This window comes from Spea bombifrons, chromosome 5 (genome assembly GCF_027358695.1).
Source record: "Spea bombifrons isolate aSpeBom1 chromosome 5, aSpeBom1.2.pri, whole genome shotgun sequence".
Classification (NCBI taxonomy): Eukaryota; Metazoa; Chordata; class Amphibia; order Anura; family Pelobatidae; genus Spea; species Spea bombifrons.
The window spans coordinates 101,166,930-101,179,847 of record NC_071091.1 but is presented as its reverse complement, the minus strand read 5'-3'; the positions used below and the strand labels follow the sequence as shown (position 1 = coordinate 101,179,847).

Below are 12,918 nucleotides of genomic sequence, written 5' to 3'. Positions count from 1 at the left end.
AGGTTGATTATTGAGCAACATTGTGGTAATAAATAGCTTTTTTAGTGAACGGCATGGCCTTAAGTCATATTTATCTCCTACAAGAAGAAAGATTATATACACACACACACACACACACACCTACATACATACATACATACACACACTACGTTTCAAAATGTTTGGGGTCACTTAGATATTTCTGTGTTTTGTAAAGAAAAGTAAAACTTTGTCCATTAAAATAACATGAAATGGATCAGAAATCCAGCTCGGATGGAGTTAATGTTGTAAATGACTATTGTAGCTGGAAACGGCAGATTTTTAATGGAATCTCTTCATAGGCATACAAAGGCCCTTTATCACTCCTGTGTTCCAATGGCCCTTTATCACTCCCATCACTCCTGTGTTCCAATGGCCCTTTATCACTCCCATCACTCCTGTGTTCCAATGGCCCTTTATCACTCCCATCACTCCTGTGTTCCAATGGCCCTTTATCACTCCCATCACTCCTGCGTTCCAATGGCCCTTTATCACTCCCATCACTCCTGTGTTCCAATGGCCCTTTATCACTCCCATCACTCCTGCGTTCCAATGGCCCTTTATCACTCCCATCACTCCTGTGTTCCAATGGCCCTTTATCACTCCCATCACTCCTGCGTTCCAATGGCCCTTTATCACTCCCATCACTCCTGTGTTCCAATGGCCCTTTATCACTCCCATCACTCCTGCGTTCCAATGGCACATTGTGTTCGCTGATCCAAGTTTAAGTTTCTGATTGTTAGAAAATGCTTTCGCAATTATGTTGGAAACATCCTTGTTTTTCATGAAAACAGCTAAGTGACCCCAAACTTTTGAACAGTAGTGTATAATTCAAAGGGAAACTCCTACCATATTTTTATCACTTATATCAAATGAAAAATACGTTTTCACAAGTATTATGTTGTCTTCCGTTGCAGTTTTCGGGCAGCTGCATATTAGCTATTTGTATTTATTCTACTTCTGTTATCTCAGCCCATGTGACTATAGATAAAAGAGATAAACACCCTGACTAAAACGTCCAACTTGGGTTATTTATCATCTATACATCTGCTACACAATTGTATAGATATCATTTACTACAGTGCACCCTGTACACTATAAATAACTTAATAAAATGACCATAACTTTAGAGGTCTCTGGTCGGGGACATCCATTGCCTTCCGTCTACTATAAGATAATAATATAAGAGATAATATTTGTAAGCGATGCCTGTAAACTGAGCTAAAGAATTAAAGAGTTAAATTAGGAAGGAAAAAGTGCCCATAATCGTGACAATACGGTATATGCTTTCATGCGCATAAAGCCTCCCTTTAATCAAATAAACCTTGGCAGATCTGTCATTTTATTTTTTTATGGTTCTACGGCAACAACGTATCAGCTCCTGCCTTTGTATTTGGGGAAATTTTTTTTCTTTTGTGCTGTATTCCGTGAAGTAGGTGGAACAGCACCTTTAACGGGCCGATAAATTGATAATATCTGCCGATCACCTTTACTTCACTCAGAAGTTTTATTTTAGTTTAAGTTGAAGTCTCCGACGTATTTAAACTGATCGCCTCTCCACTAACAGCAGTTAAAGGGACAGTCTGGCGTCCCGTGCAGCCCCGCCAACAAAGAATGCATATTAAAGTATTTTGTAACTAGTTTACCTGTAAGGTAAATAACGGACACATACCTGACTATCAGATGCTGCAGCTCATGAGTTGCAGTAAAATGCCCCATCCATTCTCCGCTATGGCCATCATACACTGTGTGTGAGGGTCTGTTGAGACCCCCGTGCACACATGAGGCAAGCACTCCCATTTATTTCATTGGGAATTCTTTCCAACCACTGACTGGCCGCTTCAAGTAGCCAATCAGTGGCAACAAATGTCAGAACAGTGGAGAAGGAGGGCAGCTGCTGCAGCAGGACTGCAGCTTCTGTGTCAGGTAAGAGCTTTCTTTTTTTCTTTTTATTTCTCCAGTGTACTTTAATATGGATTCTTATTTAGAGGGGGTGTCGGAGACCACCAGACTGTCCCTTTAAACAGCCAATCAGTGAATGGTGACCTCTCCAACTAAAAGACAATGGCAGCCTTTCTGCACCTGCATTAGAGGGGGTGTTTTCTTAGACCCCCTATAACCAATCAGAGGGGAAGGGAAGGATTCTCATAAATCCATCAATGCATTTACATAGGTGAAGACTGTTTAATGTAAAGGGGACACTCGGCTACTGTATGATACCTTAGCTGTTCTCCAATGATAAGAACCTCTGTCATCTGCTCCAGCTCCGTGGCTTTCTTCAGCACCGCGATATTAAGCGTATCCATTCCTAGCATGAAACGAGAACAAAGCAAAGATTACATTCGAAAAGCTTCCACAGCTGAATAATAACAACAAGCAACAATATCATATATTTGTATTAAAGGCACTTATTTGCAACATAATATAAATTATTATATAATATAATACACAAAAAAACAGATGAATTAATTTAAAATAAAAATACATTTCTAATGAGGATACTTCCGCCATATGAATATTTTAGCTTCCAAAATTGTTTTTCGCTGGTAGATCTATTTGGAATCCCATCAATTAAACTGAATCATGAAATAAAAACATTTATCGTTATGCATGTGTTTAGCCATCAAATAGTTTGGCCAGCTTCAATAAGATTTGAACCGCACGATGCGGAATGCAACTCCCAAGACGCTCACCGCACAATTTTTGGGGGGTGATTTATTAAATATATTATTTTTGTCTCTGTATTAATCTCACAAAATTAGAACCCAGCAGCGCTTTGCGGAGGAGAAAGGAGAGCTAGAAAAAACACAAAGTCGGATCTGGGGTAGAAATCCTGCTGCATTACATCATCATACAATCCCACCGGAGATTCTACACATCAACAAGTCATTCCAGAGGAAGAAGGAAAACATCCGATCGTCAACAAGCAGTCAACATGTCAACTGTAACCAGGGCTCTCTATCTAATGTATCGGTTTGTCTTAATCGGTCTATTCTAGGATTGTCAGTTCCCTCGAATGTAAGGACTGTAAGAAGCGCTGCGGGAATTGTTGGTGCTATATAAATAACATAATAATAATAATAATAATACTGACCTGAAGTGATTTTGTGACCCTTCTTTTCTTACCGATTGTAAAAAAAATATCGCCCATCAACACCTCCCAGGGTCTCCTACAATAATCTGCTTCACATCAGAGAGTTAAAGCGCCCCGGAGACGAAGCGAACGCACAGCGACCAAGGACAAGCGGAGGGGAGACACAGAAATGGTTTGAATGTCCTGTGTGCAGCTTGGGGCTATGACGTCATCCGCACCAGGCTGAACTTTGATATCATTGACAAACACTGAGCCTGTGGTCGTGAAATGATCCAACGAGACAGATGTGAAAGTTCTTAAAATGTAAACAAGCCCAAGTCTCAAAAAAGTGCAATCCCCGCACTGCCAGGTTTTTTCCTCCCCACCAAAAAAAACCCCAACAAAACAAACAAAAACCTCAAATACACAAAAGCGTGCAGTATTCCAGTGTCGGTGTCAGTCAGATGTCACTTTCCCACTTTGACAGTTCTGTTTTCGCAGCCCTTGACGATCCAACAGCAACTTGTCAGGATCCTCGTAAGGCGATCCGTGTCCCTTTGCAAAGAATGAATAGATTACGTTAAGTTATGGTTGGTGGTCTTCTTTCCGGAGTGGATCCTGGGGCAGGTTTCCTGCACAAAAGAGAAGGAGATCCTACTGTGATCTATTGTGTAACGCTAGCTGGCTTTCTGCGTGCGGCTGTCACCAAAGTCTTCCAAGGAGCACGTTGCCCGTGCCATGGGGCGGAAAAATGATGCAACGATCAGCTCGGGTTCTGACTGCAAACGCACAGCAGCTCCGGCGAAAACATGTCAGCCCCGAGTAAACATTTAATACATTCTCATTATGCAAAAGAAAGAGACTTTAAAAGAAAAGCCACATTGGGGCAAAAGCGCCTCCTCCCTCTGCTGGCTCTGGAGACAGGCAGCAGCAGGGGGGAGGGAGGGGAGGCAGCTGACAGCCCTGCTACGGTGTCTGGGAAGGTCCAATGCATGGAAAGCAAAACCGTGTTTCCATACAGGGAGAGGCGACGCGTCCGTACAAGGACACCGGTGTTCGCGGCAGGGTTTGCGAGGGTCCATAGAACATCATTAAATTGTCCACCGCAGACCCCAGTAAATGCCCACCATGAGCAAAACAGCGAGTTATATATTTCACTGTGTTGCGTAATAATACCATTATGTCAACTTTAACTAATATTAAATTCTGTTGCTTGGTGCAATTACCATGGCAACCAATGGAATGTTTCTACCAATTGCTTCACTATTACCACTTTGCACAGTATTTGCCCTGCATATATAAAGCTTCTGTTAGCATTACCATACACAGCCCCCAAGTGACCCCCGTATAGGGGCTCTTACCCTTTTGTTTAGGACCCGATTCTATCTTTGCTGTTTTTGATGACTTTTTCTAGGAGCTCAGAATGTTTGCTGGATATGAAGGTATGAAAAAGTCACAATAATGACTTCTTTTTTTAAATACCGACGAGCTGCATTGAGTCCGGGTAAAGCGATGCCCCCTACTGACACCTCGAAGCACCTTTCTGCAGCCAATCACATGCGCCATTACAGCAAGATGTCCCCGTCCTCTGCCTCGGTCCTTCTCAATGTGATCAGGAGCTAGAGAGAGAGAGAGAGAGAGAGACCAATCAGTGATTTCCTGGGTCCCATGACCCACATTTACATATTTTTTGCTTGACCCTAAAGGGTTAGCTAAAGTTATGTTTATAGTTTGAAAAACCTAAATGAAAATTGTATACGAATATATGGTTTCCAAATCAGGGCAAGTTAAATATATTTTTGGTATTTTTTCCCCATTTATACTAGCTGTGTATAATTTATATAACTGTATATATATATTTTTTTAAATACCCCTATTTAAAATTGAATTAATAAAAAATGGGTTACATATATATGAATATTAACCCCTTAAGGACAACGGGTACGGGCTTTGTTGTGAAGGGGTTAAAAAAATAGCCCTACTTGCCCTGGAAAATATATAATTTGTGTGATTTCAATAACGGTTTTGGTCCAGTAGTGAAAAAAGGGGTTAATACACATGATACCTAAGTGCTCCCGTTGTTATCCTGTCCCCCTTCCAAATACACCCCCCCCAAGTGACTTCCAGATCTCCCGGATGTCCCGTACTTACTGACCGTCAGCAATCGACTTTTATAGCAGGTAGCGGATGAAGAATTGTGAATTGCGCCTTTGGGCAGACACTAAAATAAGATTAATAACCGAGTGTTTCTGCTCCTGCTGAGTTTATTAAGAGGTCCGGCTCTCCGAGAATTTATCAAGCTGTATTATCTGAGCCAAAAGTGACAGCTTAGAGAGTTCAACCTAAAATATTTTCTTCCATTAAAAAACTTCTGCTTTCATCACCTTCGAAAAAAAAAAGCAGCACTGGGAACCAATACAAAAACCAAAGTTTGGCTCGTTACTGTCATGATTAACTCATATAATGTAGTGGATGCATGGAAGGGTAACCCAGCAGAGGTGGTTAGTTTCTTTGTTTAAGCATTCAACGAGTTAATCTGAGGTTGATTTAATGTGTTTCTTTGTGAATGCCCTCTGTATCTGTTCTGGCTAGAGGTGTCATCTTCCCAAAGGACCCCTGTGGTGATTCATGGCCTAACAGATAAGGATCCTTAGTTATAGGAATTCCATTCCTATCTTAAGTGGAGGGGTTTCCATCACCTTTACCCCACCATAACTTATTGGCACATCAAAGATGGGACCCGATTCTTGGGGATGGTGTCATATAATCGGTCATGTGGTCAGAGGGGGGTTTTCTTGAAACAGAGTGTGATTTAGGGACAATGCAGCGTCCGAAAAGCAGAACTCCACGATATACTCTGATCGGAACAACATCATAAGAACCATCTGGACTTAAGGAGTTCCCACAGGCCTGCTTATTGGAGAGACTCGTGAGTGAGGGTCCTGTGTTTAAGTCCCATTGTTTTTAAGAACTGTTTGCCTGTTTTATTTTTCTTTTGTATGTCTTGTTTTTTGTAATTCTGGCACTGTGTAATCTCTGTCTTTTTGTTATTAAAATATTCATAATCCAAGTCTGTCTTTGGGCTCTAGTATCGATATCCACGAACCCTAAGAGAGGATAACACGTTACCATATTGTTATTACGTTCTACAGGATATATATATGTTGTTTGCCCGGGGTGGGTTGATATATATATAGAGATAAAGGTTCTTATTCGGATTTCTCACGAATCCGGTATCAAAATCGTGAGTGGTGGCAGACTACCTGGGGGGATACAGGCAGGATTTGGGGGTTAATTTGGTATAACTGATGCCTTGTTAAGGGGTGTAGTTAGTAAATCCAGAGGCCTGGTGCTATTAACCCCTTCATGCCCACGCCCTCCACACAGTCACGGCTTGGCAAGTAGTCCTGACCGTGACAAACTTGGCGGCAGCTAGGTGGGATATCTAGAGTTTTTTAGTGCTATTTGTATTGCCCGGTTTGGTGATTTTAGTACTAGAAGAAATTACATGGGTTTTGTGTAATTTCCCAAAGACATTACTCAGTGCCTAATTACAGACATACAGTGCAAAACAGTTCGTTCCTCTTCCTTTTGTTTTTCTCTACCATACTGCATAATGGAGGCATATCGACGACAGCCAAAAGAATCTCTGGAGCTGGTTTGTCAAGAAAGGAATATACAAATTTTTGGCAAAAGCAAAGAGCAGCTGATTTTGGATCTCCTGGAACATGATAAACTCTGTGCAGAGCAGGCCATCGGAGCAAATGTGATTTTGGAAGAGCCTGTGGATCAAGGATGTTTTCCTGATAAAGTTAACGCCTTGAGTGTAATGGACTCTGAGTTACAAGTGTTACTAAAGGATCTGGGGAGCGTGGATCCTCAGCTAAAGTTCAACCTGATTCTGCAGTAGAAGGAGAGAGAGAGGGAGGCTGCGGAAAGAGAGAAAGAGAGAGAGATGGAGGCTGCTGAGAGAGCTGCGGAGCGGGCTGAACGAGAAGCTGAGCGGAGGTATCAGCTGGAACTTCTACGGTTAAAGCAATATAGTCCGTCTCCCCAAAGCATTGTTAACGGGGATGGATATGCTAACCGACCTCGCCTGGAACACTTTCCAATGCTGGAAAAGGACACTGACTTGGATGTGTTTTTGAGAGGATTTGAGAAAGTGTGCCGGCAGTACCAGCTGCCCAAGGAAGAGTGGGGAAAGTATTTAACCCCACGTCTGAAGGGGAAAGCACTGGATGTGTTTGCTTCCTTACCAATGGAAGTTGATCAGGACTATGAGGCCATAAAATCTGCCTTGTTAAAAAGTTTTAACCTCACCCCTGAATTCTACAGAAAAAAGTTTCGAGAGATGCAGCAAGCTACATCGGACAGTTGCACCGAATATGCGGGACAGCTTCGGACTATTTTCCGGCAATGGACTGGAGGCCTACAAGTTACTACATATGAGGCCCTGGAGGATCTGATGATTTTGGAGCAGTTCCTGAGCACACGAAGTCCGGAGGCCCGAGAGTGGATTCTGGACAGAAAACCTAAGACCACGGCAGAGGCGGCAGATCTTGCTAACGATTATGCCAACAACCGTACTCCAACAACCAAGCGGGTACAAGCATCACAAGGACCATCTACTTGGAAAAGAGCAGCCTACCAGCCACCAACTCCTAAGCCAGCCGGGAGATTATCACCAACAGTTTTTCTAGCCAACAGAGCAGGGGCCACATCGGGCCAGGGGGATACCCGCCGGTGTTATCGGTGTAACCAGATTGGGCACTTGAGTGCCACCTGCCCTTCTAAGAGACCATCTCCACAGACAAATGGAAATGGAGGTACAGCTGGGGGAGCTGCACCTGTTTTATTTGTGGCTAGACCAAAGGAGGCACAAGGAGACAATTTGCAGTGTGTAGCAGTTGAGGAACACCCAGCTGTCTTGTTTGTTTCCAGGGTTCAGGGGAATGAAGATGAGAACCTACAAAGAGTGACTGTAGGTGACTGTGTGACTATGGGACTCAGGGATACGGGGGCTGCTTGCACTCTGGTGCGGCCTGAGATGGTAAAATTGGAGGATCATATCCCTGGGAAGACCATGTCCATCCATGGAATTGGCGGGGTGCGCCCTGCAGTGCCAGTGGCACGTGTGTACCTTGATTGGGGTGTGGGCAAGGGTTTGCGGGAGGTGGGGGTATCCGAGGATATTCCTGTTAATGTTTTGCTGGGCAAGGATCTGGGTCGACTTGTTTGCCAGTATGCCCCAGTTGAGGAAACCTGCAAACCTGGAGGGCTGGTAGAGAGCCCTGTCCAACCTAAGGTACTGTCTGAAACTTTGGGAGTAGTGGGTAGCTGGGAGGGAGCCCAGAAGGTAGAGGTATGCCTGTCTGAACCAGCACCCAGGATCCTGTCTCCTGAAGAGATGGAGGGGGATGTGCACCAAGGGACCACACCTAGAGAGCAAGCTCTAGGGGAAAAGTGTGGTTTGACCTTTGGAGGGGCAGAGGTTCAGGAACAGGGAGTCTGTAGTGGCTCTTCTGGTTCAATGCCCCCTGATACGGAAAAGCATAGTGTTACTATGGGTGATCATGTAGCCAAGGGATTTGGGCATGCTGGGGATACTTCTGTCAACGTGTCTTCAGAAGTTGTATGCCCTGAAGGTATTATCCCTGGAAAACTAAAGGGGACTGGGGATGTGGGCCCAACCGTGTGTACAGCACCTGAGTACTTAGATCTGGGTACAGGAGAAAGTATGCATGATGTTGGGATGTCTGAGGATATTCATATTACTGACTTTTCTCAAAGGGTAAACAAGGGGTATATGGACTGTGATGTTTCTGTGTGTCAGCCAAACCCCTGCTTTCATGCTCCAGATGAAATGCTTAATGTAACTCCTAAAGTGCTGGAGGTTAAGAAGCAGGAAGGGGATAGTTTCCCAACTGTGCTTAAGACCCCTAAAGCTGTAAAGTCTGGAGATAAGGAGGAGGAGGAGGGGGAGGAAAATACACACCATGTTATCCCTTTTGTGTGTTCACTGAGTGGGCAATGTGAGGGGCAGAATATTTCCCCTGTAGCTGTAGTGACATACCAGCAAGATGATGGGGCAACAGCTACAGAGGATAATATAGAATGGGTTGATGAAAAGACAGCTACATTGACCAGTCAGCAAGAAACCCCTCGCCCTGTGAGTGTAGGTGAAGCCAAGAACCTGGGATCCACACCGGATGCCCAGGACAATGGACACCCATTTGCTGTCTTGCTTGGGAATGGGCAGCGTTTAGCTATCCTAAGCAGGACAGAGAAACCAATGGATGAGGCCTTAAAACATCTGAGTAACTTATCGCCAAAGGAAGAGGCTTATTCAAGGGTTGGCAGAGAGTGCTTAGCTATGGTGTGTGGTTTGCAGGAGTTACAGCCATGCTTGTATGGTTGTGACTTCACTGTTATAATCTATCACAACCCTTCTCTTCAGGCGGATAGAGTAGATGGGAAGCTTAGCAAGTTGCTCAGATGGAGTCCGGTGCTACAGCAGTATAGTTTTACTGGGCGGTGTGACAAGTCAGCTTCTATGGGAATGCTGACAGTTTGTCTTGTCAGGGGGAGACTAGAATTTAGGCAGACATAGTAGATCAGCGTGTGCTGACCTCCTCTGTCCACCATCTTAAAGGGGGAGGTGTCATGATTAACTCATATAATGTAGTGGATGCATGGAAGGGTAACCCAGCAGAGGTGGTTAGTTTCTTTGTTTAAGCATTCAACGAGTTAATCTGAGGTTGATTTAATGTGTTTCTTTGTGAATGCCCTCTGTATCTGTTCTGGCTAGAGGTGTCATCTTCCCAAAGGACCCCTGTGGTGATTCATGGCCTAACAGATAAGGATCCTTAGTTATAGGAATTCCATTCCTATCTTAAGTGGAGGGGTTTCCATCACCTTTACCCCACCATAACTTATTGGCACATCAAAGATGGGACCCGATTCTTGGGGATGGTGTCATATAATCGGTCATGTGGTCAGAGGGGGGTTTTCTTGAAACAGAGTGTGATTTAGGGACAATGCAGCGTCCGAAAAGCAGAACTCCACGATATACTCTGATCGGAACAACATCATAAGAACCATCTGGACTTAAGGAGTTCCCACAGGCCTGCTTATTGGAGAGACTCGTGAGTGAGGGTCCTGTGTTTAAGTCCCATTGTTTTTAAGAACTGTTTGCCTGTTTTATTTTTCTTTTGTATGTCTTGTTTTTTGTAATTCTGGCACTGTGTAATCTCTGTCTTTTTGTTATTAAAATATTCATAATCCAAGTCTGTCTTTGGGCTCTAGTATCGATATCCACGAACCCTAAGAGAGGATAACACGTTACCATATTGTTATTGAGTTCTACAGGATATATATATATGTTGTTTGCCCGGGGTGGGTTGATATATATATAGAGATAAAGGTTCTTATTCGGATTTCTCACGAATCCGGTATCAAAATCGTGAGTGGTGGCAGACTACCTGGGGGGATACAGGCAGGATTTGGGGGTTAATTTGGTATAACTGATGCCTTGTTAAGGGGTGTAGTTAGTAAATCCAGAGGCCTGGTGCTATTAACCCCTTCATGCCCACGCCCTCCACACAGTCACGGCTTGGCAAGTAGTCCTGACCGTGACAGTTACTCATTAATCATTTTAGTAGCCGGAAGCTAATGAATGTTAGCGTTGTGACTGCATAGTGACCGCGGACAGGAGGCCCTATATATACTATACATCCCTATAATGTTATACAGAGTAGATGACACGAAGCCCTATATGCTATACATCCTGCCATTTATCTGATAAAAAAACAGCTAAAAATGCATTATGTTTATAGGTTAATTTGTCATAAAAACATAAATCTCAATAACAGTCCTCCTAAGTCAATTTACACATTATGCTAAACAAAAGTAAAAAAAAGTCTGTTACCGCATCTGTAAGCCGACCTATAATTCTGACAGTGTATGTACAATGTATAGTCAAAGATATAATATATAATATAATAATATATAATAATATTGAGACTGATGGGAGATAGTTTTGGTGTAACCTTTACATGACGGAATCTGCTTTTGTGATAAAAACAGTGAGATCACACAGATATGTACATAATAGAATCAACACTACAACAAGTATTTATAAAGAGATTGGGAGAAAAGATGGGTTTTAAGTCTTTTTTTATTTTTAAGTCTCTAAAGTTGGGGCCTTGGAGCCGGATTTTGTACGCACTTTGGGTAATGAGAGAAGAGACATACGTGTGGATCAGAGGGGGCCAGCAGGGATGCCTTTAGGGCTTTAAATGATAAAACGCCTATCTTAAAGCAAATTCTCCATTTGATAGGAAGCCAATGGAGAGACCGTAAAATAGGTGTAATATGGCATGAGCGGGGTTGATTTGTTAATAGTCTGGCAGTTTGTGAACTCCTTTTTATGGGAGGCCTACATACAGTGCATTGCAATAAACACTACATTATTTAAACTATATATATATATATATATATATATATATATATATATATATATATGCACAAACACACACATACATATATACACATTACCATTCAAACTTTTGGGTTTTCTAACGATCAATTAGCCTTTCAAACTTAAACTAGCGAACACAACATACCATTGGAACAAAGGAATGATAAAGGAATGATAGAGGAGTGATAAAGAAGTGATGGGAGTGATAAAAGCCTCTGTACGCTTATGAAGAGATTCCATTAAAAATCAGCTGCAATAGTCATTTACAACATTAACCCCGTCTGCGTTGGATTTCTGTTTCTATCTATTTCTATTTTTTTTTTTTTATTTGGACAAAATTGGCTTTTCTTTCAAAAACAAGGACATTTCTAAGTGAGCCCAAACTTTTTAAAGGTAGTGTATATATATATATATATATCTCGGTCTGTCAGTTCTAATATAATCAGACTTGACAATCTAAACAATGTTATTATACGCAAAATACACGTGGTGCAGGTCCATACACGTTTCCTCGTAAAGCGCACTATTAATGGGTAGATTGTCTTTCTCTGACAGGTGAGAGGATGTAGAAGAGGCAATGGTTTGATGGGAGACCACCTATCAAAATGAGACTATTCTACAACTTTTTCCCCAACGCTAATCCTATAACGCTAAGAAAAACGTTCACACAACTTCCATAAACACACAAGATTACATCATCCATAAGGTTGGGCTGGTATGGTGCTATACTGCCCCCTGCTGATCACTTAATAAAATACTTTCATTAAAGAAAAATAAAAAATCAGTATTATCACTATTGTTCTATATGGCATTCCCATGAGAATATACCGGCTCCACTATTTTAAGACATACTATCAGTTTGTTGGATCGTTCCTAGGGTACAATCACATCGGCCAGGGGAAATGCAGCGACTGTGCGGGTCCAGGCATCGAGAGGCGCTGTGAAAGCAGGTCACTCAGCAGCGTATAGGTGATATGTACAAATATTGAGGGTTAAGCCGTATTTTGCACATTCCTAAAGGTTTAATAGATTGTCTCTGTGTTAAAGGAAGACTTTATGTTTCGATGGAAGCCCCGTCTTCCCAAATCTTACATTTATCATGCGGTCCACCAAGAACATGGCCTTGCTACAGCATCTGATTACCCAATATATCAAATATATTATATAAATATATATATATACACACATAAGCGTTAACATTAACATAATATATGTATTACTCACAAAGGCTTGCTTCCCTTCACCGAGGTCATATCCACATTGATTTAATTAATAAGCACAGATGAACACATTTATTTATCATAACAGTCATATATATATATATATTACTATTTTCTTGCAGATTTTC

At 42.3% G+C, this 12,918-nt stretch overlaps 1 protein-coding gene across 1 annotated transcript in view; it reads right to left on the bottom strand.

The window, feature by feature from the left end:
• The window catches only part of DEPTOR (DEP domain containing MTOR interacting protein), a 31,527-nt gene extending 27,514 nt beyond the window's left edge, over positions 1-4,013 (bottom strand). Inside the window, exons 1-2 of the mRNA XM_053466951.1 lie at positions 3,113-4,013; positions 2,239-2,326 (exon numbers count right to left, since the gene is read on the bottom strand). Coding sequence (XP_053322926.1) covers positions 2,239-2,324 — 86 coding nt within the window. The 5' untranslated portion in view covers positions 2,325-2,326; positions 3,113-4,013. The remainder of the gene's footprint in view (positions 1-2,238; positions 2,327-3,112) is intronic.
• Positions 4,014-12,918: the final 8,905 nt, after the last annotated feature.